Raw genomic sequence first — 24,306 nt, 5'->3', positions numbered from 1 at the left:
CAGTAAGGCTTTATGCATTTCAAACATGCACTTTAGCGATTTTAAAAAGTGGGTTTAACAACATCCTCCCCAAACCTGGTCTGGTTTTAGCATTTCAGGTCACCTTTGTGACTGTAGGAGGAGATGCCAATCATTGGGCAAAAGGTTCTGAATGCTTCAGGGGGATGCCCACAAACTAGGCTGTTCCACACCTTCACCCTCCATCAGAAATGATATTTGGCAGTGTATAGTCACTCCTCCTACTTTATGGTACATAGAAAAGAGTTGGGACTTTGAATGAGGTGTGTATGATAAGGCTCAACAAATGAAACAATGTAATATGGATGTGTTTATGGTCTAAAACACACAGCAATAACATGCAGCAGTGGATACATACAAATATAGTAAAACGCATAGACAGCATATTGCAAACCATGAACATGTAAATGTCAACTTGTAAATAGCATTATTTAAAAAAAGGAATCCTCCACGAAATGGAATCCTTAGCACACAAGGTTTGGTCCTATAAGTGAAACATGATGCATCTGTATAAGCCAGACGCGTTTCATGGCAATAATGCCACACTTCAGGGACGGATGCCTGGTAAATTTGTATCTGCAAAGAGACATAGGCATATCACATAAAGTCTAATCATGTAACCCAAATAAGGGAAGCGATGACAGAGCAGAGAAGGTAGAAATATCTTAACTTCTGAACCATGATGGACCACACCACCATCTTTTCCAATACTTGGGCACATTTGGTTGATATCACCATTCCCAACATTTAGGGTCACCTGCACAGCAGCATGTCTTGTGCTATGTAATGAGGGACTGCTGGGCTGGCTCTTGCCTGTGCTTTCTGGGAGCTGCAATGCTCTCAGGTAAATTTGCCAGTTTCTTTCTCTCTTGTTATAGCCACTTGGTTCAGTTATCTCCCCTACCTCTAGCCCATTCAGGTCTCACTATTATTCATTACTTAAATTTTAGATTGGAGCCCGTTTCACCTGCTGGCTGGATATTCATGTCTTTGAGAATCACACCTATGTTCTCTGTCTCCCCACGGGCCCCACTTCAGCTCCCAGCACAGACAATTGTACTAGCCCATGTGCTCCAGCTTACATGTTGGCAGCATGTGAAGGTGCGTAAGTAGTCCAGGAATTAGATATTTGCACCTTCTCTGTCATTGCTTCCCTTACTTGGGTTGCACGATTAGACTTTGTGATATGCCTATGTCTCTTTTCAGATACAAATTTACCAGGCATCCTCCCCTGAAGAGTGGCATTATTGCCATGAAACACGTATGGCTTATACAGATGCATCAGGTTTCACTTATAGGACCAAAACTTGTGTTCTAAGGATTCCATTTTGTGGAAGATTACTTTTTGCTTAAATAATTCTGTTTACAAGTTGACATTTACAGGTTCATGGTTTGCAATATGTTGTCTACTATATATATGTATGTATCCACTGCTGCATGGTATTGCTATGTGTTTTAGACAATAAACACATTCATATTACATTGTTCCATTTGTTGAGCCTCATCATACACACCTCATTCAAAGTCCCAACTCTTTTCTATGTACCAGATTTAGGGATGGAGATGTATGGTCACATATGTCTCATTCAGAGTTTCAAACCCCCCCCCTTTTTTGCACTCCTACTTTATGGTGCATAATTAAAAAAATGAAATGCAGGTTCCAGTAATCCATATTCTTAGTCTGCTTGTCTTCAGCAAACTGCTTCCGGCCTTTCTTGTGCATTATCTTCCTACTGGAATGACAGCCATGCAGACCAATTTGATGCAGTGTGCGGCGTATGGTCTGAGCACTGACAGGCTGACCCCCCACCCCTTCAACCTCTGCAGCAATGCTGGCAGCACTCATACGCCTTTTTCCACCCAAAGACAACCTGTGGATATGACGCTGAGCACGTGCACTCAATTTCTTTGGTCGACCATGGCGAGGCCTGTTCTGAGTGGAACCTGTCCTGTTAAACTGCTGTATGGTCTTGGCCACCGTGCTGCAGCTCAGTTTCAGGGTCTTGGCAATCTTCTTATAGCCTAGGCCATCTTTATGTACAGCAACAATTTTTAGATCCTCAGAGTTCTGAGGTGCCATGTCGAACTTCCAGAGACCAGTAAGAGAGAGTGAGAGCGATAACACCAAATTTAACACACCTGCGATCCATTCACACCTGAGACCTTGTAACACTAACGAGCCACATGACATCGGGGAGGGAAAATAGCTAATTGGGCCCAATTTGGACATTTTCACTTAAGAGTGTACTCACTTTTGTTGCCAGCGATTTAGTCATTAATTGCTGTGTGTTGAGTTATTTTGAGGGGACAGCAAATTTACACTGGTATACAAGCTGTACACTCACTACTTTGCTACAATGTAAAGTGTCATTTCTTCAGTGTTGTCACATGAAAAGATAATAAAATATATAATATATAAGGGGTGTACTCACTTCTGTGAGATACTGTGATAGAGAGAGACAGAGAGAGAGACAGAGAGACAGAGAGACAGAGAGACAGAGAGAGAGAGAGAGAGAGAGAGAGAGAGAGAGAGAGAGAGAGAGAGAGAGAGAGAGAGAGAGAGAGAGAGAGAGAGAGAGAGAGACACAGAGACACAGAGAGAGAGACAGAGACAGAGATAGACAGAGAGAGAGATTATATATTAAATAAAATGTGTGGTGTGCAGGTTTAAAGCCTATCTCCTGGATGCGGCATATCCAGTGTTAAAGTGTTGTAAATAGTTATTCAAGCTAAGTGAAATATGCTTCATAGGATGCAAGACTGGAGGACATCCATCATCATCTAAGCCCTTTCCTTCTAGCCTGACTATCCCTGGCTCAGTCCCTTCATTCATTGGATTGCACTTTTTATTCATGGAGGTTCAGCTTTACATGTGGGCTATACCTAAGAATGCAGACATCCACTCAAGGCATTGTGAAATTTGTACAATTCCTCCCAAGAACCAGCCCACTTGTTTGCATCGGGGCTGAGAGCTCTGAGGAGTACCAAGGCAGGGTGCTGTGATGTTACCTGAAAGCCATGGAAAGTATGTACAGCACTCTGCTGGCCCCTCCCACCAACAATGATATGCCTACATTGCATATGGAAGCATATAAATAAGATATGTAATGGATTTTTTTAAAAACAATGTAATTGACATGTTGATGAGGGGGGCAGGGAGGAACTGGGGAAGACAAAATATATGCAGATAAAATTTCAGCTTGCTTTTTACACTTTATTTTTCCTACAGGAGGCATCCATGACAGAGAGCATAAGTACAGCTTTAACTTCCAGCACTGCCTGCTAATGAAATCTGATTGTGAGGCACAACCATAAACCACTGCATTTTTCTGTTCGGGCCCCCAGTCAACTAGGAGATTTTTGCATTTTCCTGGAAATCAAATCAGAGAATCTAAACATTCAGACATCACATTTAAATATTTAATTTTGGTGTATGGACATTACCAAACAAAAATACATTAGACGCAAAGTATATATTGTACAGACTCTACATTTGCAAAAATATTTGTGTATATATATTTACCTTTTTTTAAAATCACATAATAGGATATTTTATAAAAGTGCATTTCAAATAAAAAAAGGTTAGAAAAATATTAATAGTCTCTTATGGGAACATTAATTTACAGCTTACACAGAAAGTGACACCTTTCTTGTCAAATAAAACAGGATTGTAAGGTCAGTCACTTTACAGAATTTGTAGTCAGCAATCAGCACTGGACAGATCCCAGCAGTAATTATACATTTATACAAGATAGAGTATGTACAGGTTCATGTATTGTTATCTGAGCCTTCTTTCTTGACCATGTTGATTTCTTTGGAATTGATGATTTCCCAAGGTCCTGGTTCTGTTGTTTGCTTTCCATACCACATGTCAAACCTGATAAAACAATGCAAAATTAGCCAGTGTGTGCTTCAGTTTCAAAAGTATTTCAGAGGAGGAAAGGAAAGGAAAAAGGAAAAAGGAAAGGAAAGGAAAAAGGAAAGGAAAAGAAAAGGGAAAGGGAAAGGGAAAGGAAAGCTCTTATTGGCCCAGACCATAAGCTGGGAGGTGAAAGGCAGGAGCTGGTCACCATCCATCCAGGCTGTGGGGAAGGAAGCTTTACCTCCCCCTTTAAATATTTGTTGGTTTAGGTTGTACCTCAAATGAATCAATCATGACACAGGGACCTGTCTGTCCGGCTGATCAGGGCACTTCGCAAGATGGATTAATTACCCTCTTCATGCTGCAAGTGACAACGAGATCTGACAGCAGAATCACTGTATATTACTGTGTCAGTGAGAGGGTAGGCAGAGACAGTGGAAGACCAGCACAATTTGGAAGTTCTGGAGGGCAAGTCTCAACCTCCCCATGGGTGGCTGAGGGCAAGTGGGCTCATCAGCATTATGGTGCTCACGTGGGCCAGGAATAGGTCTTGGGAACTCTGAAAACAAGTGCATGTGGGCCTCAGAAGAGTCTGAGAATGCTTACTGAAGGCGATCTTAGTTATTACTGGGTGGTGGGTGAGGTGCCACAATATGCAATACTACTCTGCAGTGGGGGAGAGTAGGAATGGCCGATCCAGGCTTTAAGTATAACTAAAAAAGTAAGACTTTCTCCAATTTGGATAGGGTAAGGGATGGTTACAAGGTCTCTTAGCTAAAAAATGCTATCTGCATCCCATTGAAGAGATTTCCCTTTACTTCCTGTCCCATAGCCAAAACAGGAAGTGAGAGAAAATCCCTGATCATTAAAGTGAACATGTTGCTTTGCCCTGCGCTGGAGACATAGGTTCAATCTAATGGTAAACTTGTTCAAAAACAAAGATTCAAAGTGGCCAAGCAACATGAGATGTCAGCATGGTGACCATGATTTTCTCAAGAAACAATCTTTAGTTAAATTCACAGGCCTATATATGCAGTGTCCAAACAGCTACCACAACAGTCTTTCAAAACTTCTATACATTCATGAATGCTCCCTCAAGCAGTGACAGCTTTAAAGTGACATCTGAAGCACTGCAATTATTGCAACTCAATACCGAAAATATTCTTGTAGTCAATGCAACAAATTTTCCCCAATGTTATTCTTATTCATGTAGGGCGGCACAGTGGTGTAGTGGATAGCACTTACTAGCAGTAAGAAGGGTCACTGGTTCAAATCCCAATCACGACACTACCTGCCTGGAGTTTGCATGTTCTGCCTGTGTCTGCGTGGGTTTCCTTCGGGTACTCCCGTTTCCTCCCACACTCCAAAGACATGCTGGTAGGCTAATTGGATCCTGTCTAAATTGTGCCTAGTATGTATGAATGTGAGTTAGGGACCTTAGATTGTAAGCTCCTTGAGGGTAGGGACTGATGTGAATGTACAATGAATATATAAAGCACTGCGTAAAATGACGGCGCTATACAAGTACCTGAAATAAATAAAAATAAACGTAAAAGTAACTTACAAACTCTTGATTTTTGATTCAGGGGGCTTGCCATCCACACAGTCAGTGGTTGTGGTTTGGGTCCATGAGCCATCTTCCTCATCACTGCCAAAAAAAAGAAGAAAATTCAATTTAAGGCTTGAAACTAAAAAGTTGCACATAAAAACAGAAAATGAAAAAGGAAGCAGTATATCATATTGTGCACCAATAATTAAAGTTGTTCAGTGTTATAGGCAACTTCTTAAAAGTAGTTGTAAACCCTCACATATACCCAGTGAAGCGACAATCCTCAGGTGATGCACAGGGATAAAACAAGTCCTCCTACATAAGTTGTACCTGTCTATCTGCAGTCTTCCTTCTCTACAGCCGTTGAAATCCAGAATTTATGAAGCTTGTCTGAGCTGTCAGAAAAAGGGGGCAGAGAGCTGAAGTTACTTTGCATAGCTCAGCGAGGAGGAGATGTCTGGGAAATGATTGGAGTGAGGGGACCCCCCCTTTCACACAGGACACAGGAACAGAGCTGAGGCTGTCAATCAGCTGGAGCTCCCTCCTGTGTTACCTTTTTTCTCTTGGTGTCAGGAAAACTTGTCAGAAGTAATTCATGCTGATTAAAATAAACAAATCAGCTGCGCTAGGTAAATACACATAAATATCAAATAGCTGAGTAATAGCTTGTAGCACAATATTGCTGAACAACATAAAACTACAAAAACATTACAAGTGCAGCGCTAAAAGCATATCAGATACTTACATCTGATTTTAAACAAAAAAAAAAAATCCTTATTGAAATAAAAGTCCTTCCCAGAGAGAATACAAAATAGCTTGGTAGAAACAGTTGTGGAAACAAAGTTGGGTAAGGAAAAACCACAACCACAACCATCACCCTGCCTCTTACCATCAGACCTGGACCCTCACAAAGGGGGGTCAAATATGCAGTATAACGACGCTCCTGGAAAGGTCTCTCATAGAGATGATTCACCACCCTTCACACTCCTAATTTTCCAGATAAGCTCCTCCAGGAACTCCCCAATAATATAAGGAAGAGTAAAAAATATGTCTCAGTGTAGCATTAACTTAATTTATTGTCTAAAAAGTAATGCACTCACTTGGGTATCAAAAAACGCATGTCTGTATATCACATCCGCGTTTACCAACCAGCAAGATGGCCGCCTTGCCCAATGCACAATTACGTTGCATATTTCCAACTCCTCTCTGCGCGTTTCATCAGCAAATTACATAGTCAGGGGGTGTGGCCAGAGTGCGACATTGCGCTTTAAATACGGGATGGTTTAGGCCAATTTGCTCCAGATACCAGAAGTAAATCGGGAGCCTCCATCATATTACGTAGAGTCTCTCAAACACCAAAAAATTGTATATAGCAACAACTACCCGTATACACATTATATAAGGGAACCCAATCCCATAATTTAAAACATCAAACTTTATAAACCTATATAAATTTAAATAAAATGAAAAGAACATAGGTCAAAATACAGGCTACTATAACAAGCTGCATCAGGAGATAGTGGTTAAAAATATTACACAAAGTAATACACAAATATTGCACATCAGTTCATATAAAACTCAATACAAATACACACACATATAAAAACAGAATTACCAAAACCCTATATCACAGGTGGCAAACACAAGGCCCGCGGGCCGAATCCGGCCCGACAGGCCTTGTCATGTGGCCCTCTGCCAGGTAAAGATAAAACATCCCCCCCTCACGAGCGGCGCGGCCGGTCAGTCTCCATGAGAACAAGTAAACATCTCCCCCTCAGTGCTGTCTCCACCTCCACCCCCGCCTCCCTGAGCTTTGTCTCAGCCAAAGATGTCGCTCTGTCTCCGTCTCCGCCTCCACCCCCGCCTCCCTCAGCTTTGTCTCAGCCAACGATGCCACTGTCTCCGCCTCCCTCAGCTTTTCCTCAGCCAACAATGCCACCCTGTCTCCACCTCCGCCCTGTCTCCGCCTCCACCCCCGCTTCCCTCAGCTTTGTCTCAGCCAACAATGCCGCTCTGTCTCCACCTCCGCCACTGCCCTGTACCCGCCTCTGCTCTCTCGCCTACCCAGTCCCTCCAGTGACGCCGGCTTTTTGCATAGTGGCATTTTTCATGCATTCTTTGCATAGTGGCATTTTTCGTGCATAGTGGCAGAGATTGCTGACAGCTCTGTTTTTTTTTTTTCCCCATCCAGCGGGCTGCGTCCTGAGGGCTTTTTAAGCACTTGTGTTGATGAAGTGTGTGCTGCTTATTTTGAAGTGATGGTGAAAAAAAAAAAAAACATAGCAAAACTGAGTACTGATACTAAACACAGAGATCCGCCCACAGAGGGAGGTACCATATATAGCCCAATAAACAGGAAACTACTAACTATAGCCCAATATAAAGGGAGGGAGCCGCCTATACAGGGAGGTACCAGAGCTGGGCCAGGTAGGAAGGTACGAGAGAGAACAGATGTGAGGAAACTTGGGGCGCATTCCTGACCCCTGCACCGTGTACGTAGCACAATCCTGACCCCTGCACCCTGTACGTAGCGCAATCCTGACCCCCTGTACGTAGCGCAATCCTGACCCCCTGTACGTAGCGCAATCCTGACCCCTGCACCCTGCACGTAGCGCAATCCTGACCCCTGCACGTAGCGCAATCCTGACCCCTGCACCCTGTACGTAGCACATTCCTGAACCCTGCACGTAGCACATTCCTGAACCCTGCACCCTGTACGTAGCACATTCCTGAACCCTGCACCCTGTACGTAGCACATTCCTGAACCCTGTACGTAGCACATTCCTGAACCCTGCACCCTGTACGTAGCACATTCCTGAACCCTGCACGTAGCACATTCCTGAACCCTGCACCCTGTACGTAGCACATTCCTGAACCCTGTACGTAGCACATTCCTGAACCCTGCACTCTGTACGTAGCACATTCCTGAACCCTGCACTCTGAGTATATACATAGTCCTACAGATACAACTGGCCCTTAGAGGGCAACCATACTGCTGATGCGGTCCCCGATGAATTTGAGTTTGACACCCCTGCCCTATATGTTCCTGCTGACAGCAGAGGAATGAAGTAACAGACAGAAATTACACTTGATGCTCTTAATTGAGACAAGCACACTCTATAAAAGGGATATGCTTTGTTCATATATCAGGTCTAAGGTTTACAACCACTTTAAATGACTTGTGCATATACAAGCTTGCTATTGTATTGAAAAGGTAGAAATTTGTAGTTTGGACAGTAGAGGGAGCTCTCTGTACAGTCAATTTGCTTCCTGATCAACGACTGCAGATATAGCAGCCATTCAGGGAGCTTGTTGTTTTTAATGAATTGGCGGAGATGTACTCACTGTTATAAGGGCCAGTAATGCACAACCAAAGGACCATTGTGTAGCACTGTAAAGTAAAGCTAGCCATAAACACTTCCCAGCTAATTTGATCTGAAAATTAAGTCAGGTGGAAAATTCATGGCCTAAATAGTGACTGCAGCCAATCACATGCAGTCACTGTTCAGATGTCCTGATAGCCGCCACAGAATCGGCTGTAAGAATACAATAGCTGGCAGGGGAGATTCCTCCATTCATGCGGTTTAGCGTAGGTAGGGGATCGACTGATTAATCTTGCTACGGATAACAGCCCTGCAAGCTAGAGTGTATCTAAAAAGGTAAAAAGTTTTCCAGTTTTGGATATAGTAGAAAATGGTTAGAACCCCTGTCATTTTTTTGCCATCTGTGTCCCATTGGAAATCCTTTGGTCACTGGAACAACTGTACCCATTGGGCTATTTCCCCTCTATTCCTGTTCTGGAGACAACTCAAAAAAGATTTGGCTTGAGATACACTTTAACCTCTTGGCGCCAGCCGCGTGCAATTATGCGGCCTCTCAGAGGGTGGGCATGGCACAGAGTGGCCACATATTTGCGCACATTCGTGCAAAAACAGCTGTGCCGAGACCTTGCTCACCTTGCACACTCCTGGCACAGTTACCGGCAGCCAACAGAAAGCTCCCATTCGCCGCTTGTGATCGGGAGCTTTCCAATCATATGACCGCTGTGACAGCCAATCACGGTGGTCACATGATCATACACCTGGCTCTTCCTCTCGGCATCCTAAGCCCCTTAATGAGGCAGGAGGTACTGGTTTCAAGAGGTCAAACAAAAAGGAGTGTGTCACGAATTGGAGACAATTGAATTCACGTTTTCTCATCACTGAAGAATATATTATAAGTAATTTTGTTTGCATGTGGACTATTATACACATTATTTGCATTTATATTGCATCATATATTGTACTATATACACATTTATATTTGGGTTTAGCGTACTATTTATATACATAATTTAGTTGGTGTCAGATCACTTTTGAATAGTTGCAGCTGCCCCCTCTATTTCATCACCATCAGCCCATAAGTACTTTAATTTCATTTCTTTTAAATAAAAAGGCCGACTATCAATTTAAAATAATGCCATATACTAGTCATTAATTACTTCTGCTTTCGCAGGTTTACCCACTTTCATGATGGGTTCATGACAGTTGTCAGCCCAGAGCAGTGTTTATTTCAAACTACACCTATATATTAGGACTCCTTTGTACAATGCAGCAGGCAGTGCGGAGCCTGTAGTATCCCGCAAAGTTTTCTCTGCTGCAGAGAACATACCAAGATAGGAGAAGACAGTTACATGACTGACAGTTCACGTGATCAGGCTTCTCTCCTCTGCTGTTTCTTTGGAGTCATGAAGCGCTAAACATCTTTATAAAAGCAGTGCTACGCTTTTTGAAAGGTGCATTCATCCCTCAAAAGCACAAGTTCCTCTTTTTTAGAAAAAAAAAAAAAAAAAAAAAAAGAAGGTCAAACACCCTACGGCCTACACTCACCTTCCCCACCCCGGTCCCCGCTGTAATTACGTCTGTAGGTGATGTGCTTTCAGTGCCCACTCAGCCAGGGTAGTGCCAGTGAAATCCCTGCGCTTCCTATCCCCCCCCCCCCCCCCATCTTTCTGGGCCAGATCAGAGTCATTCTGGATTGGTCAACACTAGCACAGAAAATTTACTCAGATCCATCCTAGAAACACTGCAGGAAGAGGGGAGATATAGCGGGGGTTTGAAAACCCTGGAACGTTACATCGACTGCGTGGGCACTGCGTGGACAGCTCATCGTTAGATAGGGTGTTAGTTCATCTTTATTATTTAGTGAAAAGGTGAACCAACCCTTTAAAATATTACATTAAAGTGTTACTAAACCCAGGACTCCGCATTCACTATATCTGGTCTCCCACAGTACACAGAACATGGAAATGCAGTTATTTTAGTAAATATAAACTGCTAAATATCTTTTCTCATAAGCCGAATATAGCAGTTTTGTGACTTCTATCAGTGTCTGGTTAAAGCTTGGAAGAGGAGGAGTTTTTTTTTTTTTTAAATCAGATTCTTTTTATTGATTTTTAAAACATAAGAGAAAAAAACTCTTCCTTAAAACAAAAACAAAAACATACATCAAATTACATTGCCAAGGACATATTATCCAAACATACAATCAATCAGCTTATGTTTCCTACAATATTATGGTATATATAGGCTTACAATCAATCTATGAAAACAAATCTTTACATATCTATACCAATTTCAGCTTTATCTCGTATTTTCTATGATTAGTAAGTGTGTCCTTTTAGTACTTTGTACCCCTACTCCGCTCCCGGTCCTTCAACGGACAATCGGTCGGTGTAGAGGTACCTCTCCACCCTAAACAATGGGTGGGGGGGGGGGAATAGTGTCTGCTTTCTTTAACTAATATATAATTAAAACCATATAACTCGTCACCACAGAGTAAGACAACTTCTCACCAAAATTATTATGTCAGTTTGATCTATATTCTATTATTATAGTCCCTATAACATCATATCATCCTATATCCATTCAATGTAGACAGCCTCCCTCCTCAAACAAGGGGGGTAGGCGTCCGCGTTCTGCCACCTAGTATTTTATTTTGGACCAATTGGAAGGGGGCTAAACCAGGTACCTCCAACCAAGGATCCCATATACGTTCAAATTTTGCTGGGCTACCCCTGTGTTGGTATGTCAGCTTTTCCCTCAATAGAGTTTCATTTATGGTGTTCACCCATTCTGCGTGTGTCGGTGGTGTCACCGAAAGCCATTTCTTAGCTATAAGTTTTCTAGCAATAGAGGAGGAGTTTAATTTCTCCTCTGACTGTCCTATGAGGCAGCATGACTCCTGACTGGACAGTGTTGATCACATGCACTCTCCCAAAACAAAAAACAGAAAAAATAACTTTCTAGCATTACACACCAAGCATGTGCAGAGAGTCTCCAAGGCTCTGTACTATCAGCAGAGGGATTGGGGGGAGTAAAAAGGGAGGATCAGACAAGACAGGATCAAACAGCCTTTTTACACAATGCAGAGGATTAATCCCTTAGGTTCCACAGTATGCTTGCTTTACTGCATATACAGACTGATTTTACTGTTCTGGGTTTAGTAACACTTTAAGGCCTCTTGCACACTGCAGCTTGAAAAAGCTCAGTACAGCTTATTTTTCTACTGAGCTAAAATACAGCCCATTAATTGTAATGTGCCTATGCACACAGGCACATAAACAAGTGCTGTGTATTGAGATTTTTTTTTTTTTTAAATTAGAAAAATCTGCATTTTTGGTCAGTAATTTATGCCTCGTGCACGCATTCACGCACATTTGCGTGCAAATTTGCACAGATTTGTCCACTGACATGGCCACTGTGAGAACAAGTTAATGCGCATGCGCGGAAATTTGTGCGAACGCATATGCGTGAAAATACATTAAAAAAAAAAAGTCTGAAAAAGTAGATGCTCAAAACAGGAGTATCGTGTGCAAGAGGCCTAATGCCGTGTACACACGAGCGGACTTTGACGGACTAGGTCCGACGGTCTTTCCGACGGACTTTGCAGTGTACGTTCGCCGGACTTTCAAACTAACGGACTCGGACACACGATCATATCAAAGTCTGACGAATTCGTACATGATGACGTATGACTGGACTAAAATAAGGAGGTTGATAGCCAGTACCCAATAGCTGCCCTTGCGTCGGTTTTAGTCTGTCGGACTAGCATACAGACGAGTGGATTTTTCGACCGACTCGAGTCCGTCGAAAAGATTTGAAACATATTTTATTTCTAGGTCCGTCGGACTTTTGGGGGAAAAAAAAAAAAAAAAAAAAAGTCCGCTGGAGCCCACACATGATCGAATTGTCCGCCGGACCAAGTCTGCCGGAAAGTCTGCTCGGGTGTACGCGGTATAACACTTAAACGGTCACTAAAAGTTTGTATACAAGAGAGAAAGGCGAGTACAGTTGTTTCCTGACTTTGTAAATAAAGACAAAGACTAAGACATACCTGCTGGTTGGAGATTCCACTATTCCCAGCATTTTGGCTTTAATCTTCCTTCTTTGTTTCCTAATGGCAGATTTCATGCCACATAATAGGAGTGTTGGGATCCTCTCATCATTCAGCAACTCCCTTTGAAATAGACGAGAAAAATGCATGTCCATAATTCTTCTAAAGTTGTCATTAAGAGTTGTGAGGAATGGAACAGTCAGGAAGAAATACAGGAACTGCCGTTGCCAACTTATTTTTTAAGTTCCTGTGAACTAGAGCTCACATGATGACAGACTATACAGTATTTCTGAATGTGGTAACTGGATTAACATTGCTATAGTATAGCAGCTACCTATACCACCCTCGGTGGTCGTCACTGAGGAAGAGACTTGAGGGGGACCTTTATCACGTAGGATGCCCTTTGGGAACTATGTATACATGGACAATGAAGCTATATAATTAGTGGGGGATCCCCTGATTAATCCAGACATTGCCACATTAGTTGCCCATCAGCACTTCCTATTTACAAGCCACTATCATTCGCTCTAAAGCTTTTTGTGTGAGGTGGTCTCACAGATTGATCTAGAAGCTACCTCTCCCATCATTCCCAGCCGCGCTGCGGAATTTATTCTCTGCTTCTTTTCTCTCTGACTATAAAACTAACACACCATAAGCTCCTGAAGAAGCGTCTTTTGAATACACACAACATTTAGAGCTGAGCTGCATTAAGACACACTGCCTCTTTTACTCATACGCTAACTCACCAAGTATTGGAGATTGACCTGTTTGGTCCCTCATTTTCAGTATATTACTATATATGTTACGTAGGTGGTGTGTTGTTGTATGCTTCAAGGCATACTTGTGAATAGCCAATTCATTTTAATCTAATTGTCTTGTATGCTTTTGTAATAAATTGACTTTTAATTTATACCTGTGTTATGCCTATAAAGTTCATCATCTACAAACTTATTCTTTATAATCCAATTTATCGGGACGTGGCACTATATACTTAATTCTCGTATCCACAGTACCACTCTGTGGTGATACGATCCCTAATCACCCATTGCTATAGTATACCATAACATAGCTATAGCATACAGTAGCCAAGCATAGCTTAGCCATAGCTAGAGCTACAGTGCCTTGAAAAAAATATTCATACCCCTTGACATTTTTCACATTTTGTCATGTTACAACCAAAAACGTAAATGTATTTTATTGGGATATTAGGTGATAGACCAACACAAAGTAGAACATAATTGTGAAGTGGAAGGAAAATGATAAATGGTTTTAAAAATGTTTTACAAATAGATATGTGAAAAGTGTGGCGTGCATTTGTATTCAGCCCCCCTGAGTCAATACTTTGTAGAACCACCTTTCACTGCAGTTACAGCTGCAAGTCTTTTTGGGTATCTCTCTACCAGCTTTGCATAGCTAGAGAGTGACATTTTTGCCCATTCTTCTTTGCAAAATAGCCCAAGCTCTGTCAGACTGGATGGAAAGTGTCTGAACAGCAATTTTCAAGTCTTGCCACAGATTCTTAATTGGATTTAGGTCTGGACTTTGACTGGGCCATTCTAACACATGAATATGCTTTGATCTAAACCATTCAATTGTAGCTCTGGCTGTACGTTTAGGGTCATTGTCTTGCTAGAATGTGAACCTCCGCCCCAGTCTAAAGTCTTTTGCAGACTAATAGTTTTTTTGTAAGATTGTCCAGAAGATTGGCTCCATCCATCTTCCCATCAACTCTGATGCCCTGTACACACGACCGGTTTTGCCGTCGGAATAAACTCTGAAGGTTTTAAGACGGAGTTCCAACGGAATTCTGCTCAAGCTGTCTTGCATACACACGGTCACACCAAAATTCTGACCGTCCAGAACGCGGTGACGTAAAACATGTACGACGGGACTAGAAAACGGAAGTTCAATAGCCAGTAGCCAATAGCTTCCGTCTCGTACTTGCTTCAGAGCATGTGTAGCTTTTGGTGCGTTGGAACAGCATACAGACGAGCGTTTTTTCCAATAGTAATTTGTTCCGTCGGAAAATATAGAACATGTTCTCTAAGTCTGTCTGAATTTGACAGAAAAAGTCCGATGGGGCATACACACGGTCAGAATATACGATGAAAGGCTCCCATTGGACTCTGTCGGAAATTCCGCTCGTGTGTACGCGGCATGACCATCTCCTCTGTCCCTGCTGAAGAAAAGCATTCCACAACATGATGCTGCCACCACCATGTTTCACGATGAGGATGGTGTGTTTAGGGTGATGTGCAGTGTTTGTTTTCCATCACAAATTGAGTTTTGTTTTTAGGCTAAAAAGTTCAATTTTGGTCTCATCTGAGCAGAGCACCTTCTTCCCCCATGTTTGCTATTCGTAATGGCTTCTTGCAAAATGCAAACGGGACTTCTTATGGCTTTCTTCTTGCCACTCTTCCATAAGTGGCACAGAATTGTGAAGTAGAAGGAAAATGAAATGGTTTTCCAAATAAACATCTGAAAAAGTGTGGCGTACGTTTGTATTCAGCCTCCTTAAGGCCCCTTTCACACTGGGGCAGGGGCGGCGGTAAATTGGCACTATATTTAGCGCCGCTTTACCATTGCTTTAGCGGTGGCATTTGCCCACTAGCGGGGGTTAACCCCCGCTAGTGGCCAAAAAGGGGTTAAAACCACCCGCAAAAGCACCGCTGCAGCAGCGCTATGCCGGTGGTATAGCCGCGCTGCCCCATTGATTTCAATGGGCAGGAGCGGTGAATACACCGCTCCTTCACCACTCCAAAGATGGTGCTAGCAGGACTTTTTTCAGCGTCCTGCTAGCGCACCACTCCAGTGTGAAAGCCCTCGGGGCTTTCACACTGGAGACACTGCAGTGGCTGTTTCAGGTCGGTTTGCAGGCGCTATTTTTAATGCAATAGCGCCTGCAAAACGACCCAGTGTGAAAGGGGTCTTACTCGGATACCCCTAATTAAAATCTAGTGGCACCAATTGCCTTCAGAAGTCACCTAATTAGTAAATAGAGTCCACCTTTCTGTTATTTTATCTCGGTATAAATGCAGCTGTTCTGTGAAGCCCTCAGAGGTTTGTTAGAGAACCTTAGTAAAATTTGTGGAGTGCATGACTAAGACCCCTTTGACACTGAAGCAGTTTTCAGGCGTTTTATCGCTAGAAATAGCACCTGCAAAGCGCTCGAAAACTGCCTCCCATGCCGCCCGAATGTGAAAGCCCGAGTGCTTTCACACTGAAACGGTGCGCTTGCGGGACGTTAGAAAAAGTCCTGCAAGCAGTATCTTTGGACCAGTTTGGGAGTGCTGTATACAGCGCACCCAAAACGCCCCTGCCCATTGCAATGAATGGGCAGCGCTTCTGAAGTGCCTGAAAAGTGCTTTGGAAACGCTGCAACACAGGCGTTTTTAACCCCTTCTTCAGCCACAAGCAGGGGTTTAAAAGCACCCTGCTAGTGGCTGAAAAGCGCCCCTTAAACAGCTGTAAAGTGCCGCTAAAACAAGCGGCTCTTTACTGCTAACGCACGGGCGGCCCCAGTGTGAAAGGGGTCTAATAGTTGTCCTGTTGCAGATTCTCCCACCTGAGCTATGGATCTCTGCAGCTCCTTCAGAGTTACCATGGGCCTCTTGGCTGCGTCTGATTAATGCTATCCTTGCCCGGCCTGTTAGTTTAGATGGACTGCCATGTCTTGGTAGGTTTGCAGTTGTGCCATACTCTTTCCATTTTTGTATGATGCATTAAACAGTGCTCTGAGAGATGTTCAAAGCTTGGGATATTTTCTTATAACCTAACCCTGCTTTAAACTTCTCCACAACTTTATCCCTGACCTGTCCGGTGTGTTCCTTGGCCTTCATGATGCGGTTTGTTCACTAAAGGATTTCTAACAAATCTGAGGGCTTCACAGAACAGCTGTATTTATACTGAGATTAAATTACACAAAGGTGGACTCTATTTACTAATTAGGTGACTTCTGAAGGCAATTGGTTCCACTAGATTTTAAATTTGGGGTATTAGAGTAGAGTAAAGGAGGCTGAGAGAAAAAAAAAAAAAAAAAAAAAAAAAAAAAAAGCACGCTACGCTTTTCAGATATTCATTTGTAAACATTTGTAAAACCATTTCTCATTTTCCTTCCCCTTCACAATTATCACTTTGAGTTGGTCTATCACATAAAATAGGTTTACGTTTTTGGTTGTAACATGAGAAAATGTGGAAAAGTTCAAGGAGTGTGAATAATTTTTCAAGGCACTGTATGCCTATGATAGGTTAAGCAATGCTATTTTTACAGCTATAGCATAGCAATGCTTTAGCATACATAGTAAAAGCATACAAGATTACCATATTGTCAGTGATGTGTTTTCTTGGTTGTGCTGAAGTGAATGAAACCAGGAAACTTGGTCTTATTATCCTATTGACCTATCTTGCATCTATTAAATGTGGGAGAACTACGAGGGGAGCCAGAAAAAAATAAAAAAAAAAAAAAAAAGGGAAGAGAGAAGGGAAGGAGTATATGGACCGCAAAAGCGGAGAAGATAAGAAAATTAAGAGAAGGGAAAAAGAAAAAAAAAAAAAAAAAAGGGAGTGCATATAGGGGAGTTGGCTGAGTGGTTTAGTTGCAGTGTACATTCAATAGAATGGTTATTGCAGAAGAGATATTGCGTGTCTTTCTCAATAAAGAGCTGCGGGCTTGCAGTTTTCACTGGTTAAGTTTAGTACCACTTTAAGTCAAACACCTGGAACAATGCATGTCAGAGACCTGGACTCCAGACAAGCAGATATTTGTTTTAGGTCAGTCACACGCCAATTAGAGAAGCAACAACAAAAAAAAAAAAAAGTTGACAGTATCAGAACCTGCACATTTAAAAAGTCAGCAATATCAGCTTCCTATAGTTCTATCCCAACAGCATTTATATTGTTATTATATAACCAATACTCCCCACTTATAAACTATATAACATAAAATAGCTCAATGTTATTTATATTTTGGCAATTTGAAGCATTCAGCTTCATTCCTATGGCAAACAGACAAAAAAAAAAACACAAACACACACACACACGGCTTGGTTGGCATAGACTGCAGCAGCAATGTAATTGTATAAATTGGAATAAAAAGGCTGCATTTGACATTCACCTTTGATAATATTTTAACTCTTCATTCACCAGAAATAGGTTCGTTTTTAGCTCATTCCTCTCCTGGACAATCTGCTTAACATCTTCCTTGGTGAAGCACATCTGACTTGAAGCAGGCTCCTCATTTACAGTATTTTCCTGTGACTTACAGTCAGCTGTGTTCTGAAATAGGGATAATAATAATAGGAGTCACAAGCTGGCAGTGCATGAGTTACAAATCAAGAGCAATACAGAGAGACACTCAGACAAAATGAGGTTCTTGCACGAGTTAGCTTTCCCGATGCTTGTTAACAGAAGACAATAAACTGCACTTGATCATCATATTTCTCCTTGGTGACCCATTTTAATACTAAGGCAATCTAAACTATTGACAATATGAATCATGTTCACAACACCCATATTATAAAACAGCCAACAAATTGTAACTGTTTACATCTGTACGGTCTTAAAAACTACTGTATAATGAGTCATACTAAATCATCCTGCTGTGGATTTATGAATAAAAATGTTGAAAAACCGGTTGGAGAGAATGCGATACAAAAATTGATGTGGGATTCTCAAATACTTCTAAAGCATAACTCAAAATAAAGTACACAAAATGCCTTTTCTTTCCAGTGTTAGATGTGGTCACTTAGCACCATTCTGCAGCAATGTATTTAACATGGTTTGGAGCATTAAAAGTTGACCCACTGTGTTTTATCACCCCTCTCATTCACTTGCTACTGAGAGGCTCATGTGCAGATTTTTAGTGAGGACTGCAGCCAATTCAGTTAGACAATGCTGCACTGCCTTCTTTAACAAAGCAGTACAAAGAGCTCTGATAGAAGCATGCAACAGGTTCCCTCTAAGGACAGCCATTTCTGGGGCCACACAATCCCCTCAATCTTCAGAGCTGGGAGGAGACGTTTAAACCCCCAGGCCAATTATAAAGCAGTATTTTTTTTTGTTTTAACTAGAAAATTATTTAGAACCCCCAAACACAACATTTTTTTTTTTTTTTTAGCAAAGACCCTGGAAAATAAAATAAAATGGTGGATGTTGCAATCACACTATTTAAAGAGCAAAAAAAAAAAAAAACGAAAGAAAAGGGATGCCATTCTTAACCCCAAGAAAGTGAATTCATTTACAAAAATACCTTAGACATATCTATATCCATAAAAAAAAAAAACATTTCAATGCAGTTACTTAACTGTATTTAGGCCAGACTGCAGAAAATTATGCAGTGGTCTCTACGCGTTTCTCCGTTAACTGCCTTTCTCAGGAGAGCCTAATAAAATTAGGGAATAAGTCGCAATTATTTACAAAATATACATACATGAATATTTATGATCTAAGCATTAGCATAAATGTAATCCTAGCCAAGTACTCACATACAACCGTGATCTGGCGACACTGAATCCACAAAGGAAAGATGCCTCAAGTGGTCTTGGAGCATGGAATGGGCACGTAGTAAAAAACGGCTAGTAGGAACTACAGAAGAACAATGCAAACATAACAATTTATAATGGATCATATTAAAAACATAACCCCTATAAGGGTTACCAACATATATACAAAAACAGCCATAAAAGTAGCCACACACATAGCAAAACAGCCAGGATTTTTACTCACACGGTTCCAAATAAATATGGAGATACTCTCTTATATAATCTATAAAGTAAATCATCCACCCACGAAGGCCAAAAGCCAAGTAGCACAGAGCATACCATATAAGAAAAAAAAAGGAAGGAGTATATATCACTACATATTAGTGAGAAACTGCCTCCATCAAAAAGGCCTTTAAGAAGGAAAAAAAAAAATGGAAAAGGAGATGCCTATGCTGGTGGGAGAGGTTCAATAACTAACCTTGCAATATTTCAATATATGTTAGCCGGTTCAACAGCATGCCTCCACGACCCCCTCATGCAGCTGCTTATGTGCCAAACACATAATGCCCCAATAAAAGGGAAGACAAAAAGATGGCCACCCACTGTTGGGCAGGAAAAGGTTGGGGGATGTATCCGAGCATGCGTGGCCGAACGGACTTTCACACATGTGCAGAACTTTCAGGATGGACCGGTAGGATAGCGGAAGTAACACACATGTGCAATCACATGTGCCACGGCCCCCTCTCCTTTAGCGTTGATGTGCAGAAGAGGGTTATGATGATTGTACACTTGTGCGTCACTTCTGGTATACTGCTGGTCTGTCCCAAAAGTTCGGTCGCAGGGTTTGAGAGTCCGGCTCCGCCATTTCCACACATGCGCAAAAGTTTGTTTGCCCGCACATGCCAGGATAAATACCCACTCACTTCCTGATGACACCGCATGTTGGCATGGCAGGCGCGGGGAGGAGCCCAACAGTGGATGGCTATCTTTTTTTCTTCCCACTGTAAAGAAATGATGTGTCTGGCACAAGAGAAGCTGCATAAGGGGGTCGTGGAGGCATGTTGTTGGACCGGCTGAAATATTGAAAGGTTAGTTATTGAATCTCTCCCACCAGCATAGGCAACTTTTCTTCCTCTTTTCTTAATGGCTTTTTTGACTGAGGCAGCTCCTCACCAATATGCAGTGGTATATACGCTTTTTCGTCACCTTTCACAGTATACTCTGTGCTGTTTGGGTTTTGGCCTTCATGTGTGGATGGATTACTTATGAAGATACTCTTGTATACTCTATCTATTGGAACAGTTTGAGTAAAAATCCCTCTGGCTGTTCAGCTACATTTGTGTGGCCACTTTTATGGCAGTTTTTGCCCCTTTTTGTATATAGGTTGGTAACCCTTATATGAGGCATGTTTAATATGAACCATTATAAAAATGATCAGGTTTGCATTGTCCTTCAGAAGTTCCTACTAGCCGTTACTACGTGCCCATTCCATGCTCTGGGACTACCTGGGGCATCTTTCCTATGTGGTTTCAGCGTCACCAGATCTTGGTTATATGTAGGAGTACTCAGCTAGAATTACATTTATGCTAATGTTTTATATTATAAATATTCATGTAGGTCTGTATATTTTGTAAATAATTGCAATCTATTCCCCAATTTAAATAGGGTCTCCTGAGGAAGCCAGTTAACAGCGAAACGTGTAGAGCCTGGCACCTAATTATTTTCTGCAATCTGGCCTAAATACAGTTATACTTTACTACATGTACATTGAAAATCGTTTTCTATATGTATACTAATGGGCTATGGCTTAGCAGCAAGAGTGCCTTTCTAAGGAAACCTCCTACATGCAATATGTAACTGCATTGAATGTTTTTTTATTGATAGACATGTCTAAAAGGAATTTTTGTAAGTGAATAAAATTCTTTGCATTTTAAAATTAACTGAGTATTCACTTTCTTGGGGTTAGGATGGCACCTTTAAAATCCTTTTTTGTTATTTTTGCTCTTCTCATATGCTAATGGATGTGGTGCCATATCAGTGAATTGTGCTCCAAGTTTTTCTATCTTTTTCAATCACGCATTTTTCAATTATTTTATTTTTATTTTTTTTAAACTACAAGACACTTTAATGAATTTTAATACACACAAACGATATAATACACCACTTCCTTTTGGACACTGTCAGAGTTTGACAACCATTGTAGCAGAGATCGACTAAAGTAATCACACCCCATTTTGAGTAAGTATGGCAAACAAAATCAAGTTTGACGTTCACTATGAGAGATGCAGCAGATAGCACAGCTCTCAGAAAGGATATGTTAGCACTGCATAACTCCTCCCTACATCAGGGTCAGGATTCTGTAACAGAGGTGCATGTATGGGTTGATAATGAACTACATTTCTATATTCTTAATGAGGCCAGAAAAATGAATTGCATATGAAATTATCATGGAGTTTCCTGGCATAAATGTAAACACAAGCTGCATTTATTTGAACTTTAGGTGTTAAAATAGATGTTTATTTTTGGGGTGAGGGCAAATGTTCAGGTTAAATAGGCAAGGTAAGAGTCTGGAGTCATGGGTGCTCAAGCATAATTCATACTTGTTCCTAGCAGTCTTCAGAGCTGAAAACAGTTGGAAGCCTATGACAGAATACCATGAACCAACAGCAACCAATCTGTGTTCAGTTCACTGCACTCAAAATTTGAAAGACTGTTTTTGATTGGCTGCTTGCTGTATTAAATAAATTTGTATAAATGTTGCTACATTTTGTGATATATCTACTGTTCATAAAATTAAGTGGATGCTACGCTATTCCCACAAGCAAGGTCTGAATCTTCTTACAATTTGAAAAGTTGAGTACTGGTATATAAAAATGTAAATCAAATTAAGCCTGCATAAATCCCCCTGCACATACACACCCACCCACCGGGTGACTCAGACGACATTTATTCTTCTGAATACCATGTATACATTTCAGTGCCAATATTGGAAAACGCCTGGAAAACTTGAACTTTAAGCAGCAGCAGCACATACCATGTTTTTATCAGGAACGGCTTGGGACGTAAACAGTTTATGAGTCAGGGAGTCTACTGCTTTCTGTTTTTCTTGTAGTAAGCCCTCCAGTTCAGTTTTCCTCTGCAGGGAGCTCTTCAGCTGGGAGTTCACCACGGACACTTTACGGCGCAGATCTTCGTTCACATTCATAACACGATTTAACTGCTCTTGGAGCTGAGAGGAAAAAAAAAATTTTTTTTTTTTTTTTTTAAAAACACAACACAAACCCCACACACATACATATGTAGTTTTGAGACCACAGAAAACCAAAATGTATAAAATCTGTCAAAACACTGTCAACTAACGGAATATGTGCGCTGCCACCACTAAATGATACACATTACAATCATGTCAATCAGTTTGCCATATTCACACACATACATACTGCCTTAAAGTATTCATACCACTTGAAATTTTCCACATTTTCTCATGTTACAACCAAAAACGTAAATGTATTTTATGTGATGATAGGCCAACACAAAGTGGCACATAATTGTGAAGTGGAAGGGAAATGATAAATGGTTTTCAAAATGTTTTACAAATAAAATGTGTTTAAAGTGTGGCGTGCATTTGTATTCAGCCCCATGAGTCAATACTTTGTAGAACCTCCTTTCACTGCAATTACATCTGGAAGTATTTTTGGGGATGTCTCTACCAGCTTTGCACATCTTGAGCAGCCTCTCTCAACCTTTTCAACACGGGGGAACCCTTGAAAACTTTCCAGTCTCAGGGAACCCCTGCTAATAATGACTATATCTACAACTCATGATACATTAGTGTGATTGTCAGTGGGAAGAATGCTCCTTACATTTGTGGTCATTGGAAAGAATTACCCCCTTACAGATAGCTAAAAAGATCATTGGTGTCAGTGGGATCTTATCTGAGAGGCAGAAACTGCTCATTGCTCAAGGAACCCCTGGCAACCTCTGGAGGAACCCTAGGGTTCCATGGAACCCCGGTTGAGAAATCCTGATCTAGAGAGTGACATTTTTGCCCATTCTTCTTTGCAAAATAGCTCAAGCTCTGTCAGATTGGAGAGTGTCTGAACAGCAATTTTTAAGTCTTGCTACAGATTCTTAATTGGATTTATGTCTGGACTTAGACTGGGCCATTCTAACATATGAATAGGTTTTGATCTAAACCATTCCACTGTAGCTCTGGTTGTATGTTTAGGGTTGTTGTCCTGCTGGAAGGTGAACCTCTGCCCAAGTCTCAAGTCTTTTGCAGACTTATGCCGTGTGCACACGACCGGACTTTCCAGCAGAAAAGGTCAGACGGAACCATTCCGTCAGACATTCCGATCATGTGTGGGGCTTCATCGGACCTTTTCTTTCGAAAATTCTAACGGACCTAGAAATAGAACAAATCTTTCTGACGGACTCAGTTCCTATCGGGAAAACCGCTACTCTGTATGCTGTTCCAACGGACCAAAAACGATGCAAGGGCAGCTATTGGCTACTGGCTATTGAACTTCCTTTTTCTAGTCCCGTCGTACGTCATCGCGTTCTAAACTAATGGACTTTGGTGTGATCGTGTGTAGGAAAGTCCATTTCAGCGGAACTCTGTCGGAAAGAACGTCAGAGTTCAGTCCGATGAGAAGTCCACTCGTGTGTACACGGCATAACAGGTTTACTTCTAAGATTGCCCTGTATTTGGCTCCATCCATTTTCCCATCAACTCTGACCAGCTTCCCTGTCCCTGCTGAAGAAAAGCCTCCCCACAACATGATGCTGCCACCACCATGTTTTACGGTGCAGATGGTGTGTTCAGGGTGATGTGCAGTGTTAGTTTTCCCGCCACACATAGAGTTTCTTTTAGGGCCAAAAAGTTACATTTTGGTCTCATCTGACCAGAGCACCTTCTTTCACATGTTTGCTGTGTCCCCCACATGGCTTCTCGCAAACGGGACGTCTTATGGCTTTCTTCCTGCCACTCTTCCGTAAAGGCCAGATTTGTGGAGTGCACAACT

At 41.7% G+C, this 24,306-nt stretch overlaps 1 protein-coding gene across 1 annotated transcript in view; it reads right to left on the bottom strand.

The window, feature by feature from the left end:
* Positions 1 to 3,218: 3,218 nt before the first annotated feature.
* The window catches only part of RILP (Rab interacting lysosomal protein), a 63,969-nt gene continuing 42,881 nt past the window's right edge, over positions 3,219 to 24,306 (bottom strand). Inside the window, exons 4-8 of the mRNA XM_073616633.1 lie at positions 22,317 to 22,511; positions 17,917 to 18,077; positions 12,804 to 12,926; positions 5,445 to 5,528; positions 3,219 to 3,895 (exon numbers count right to left, since the gene is read on the bottom strand). Of these exons, the coding sequence (XP_073472734.1) occupies positions 3,787 to 3,895; positions 5,445 to 5,528; positions 12,804 to 12,926; positions 17,917 to 18,077; positions 22,317 to 22,511 (672 nt within the window). The 3' untranslated portion in view covers positions 3,219 to 3,786. The remainder of the gene's footprint in view (positions 3,896 to 5,444; positions 5,529 to 12,803; positions 12,927 to 17,916; positions 18,078 to 22,316; positions 22,512 to 24,306) is intronic.

The sequence above is a fragment of the Aquarana catesbeiana genome, linkage group LG02 (genome assembly GCF_042186555.1).
Source record: "Aquarana catesbeiana isolate 2022-GZ linkage group LG02, ASM4218655v1, whole genome shotgun sequence".
Classification (NCBI taxonomy): Eukaryota; Metazoa; Chordata; class Amphibia; order Anura; family Ranidae; genus Aquarana; species Aquarana catesbeiana.
Note: the sequence above shows the minus strand (reverse complement) of the source record. Positions and strands in the feature narration are given on the sequence as shown.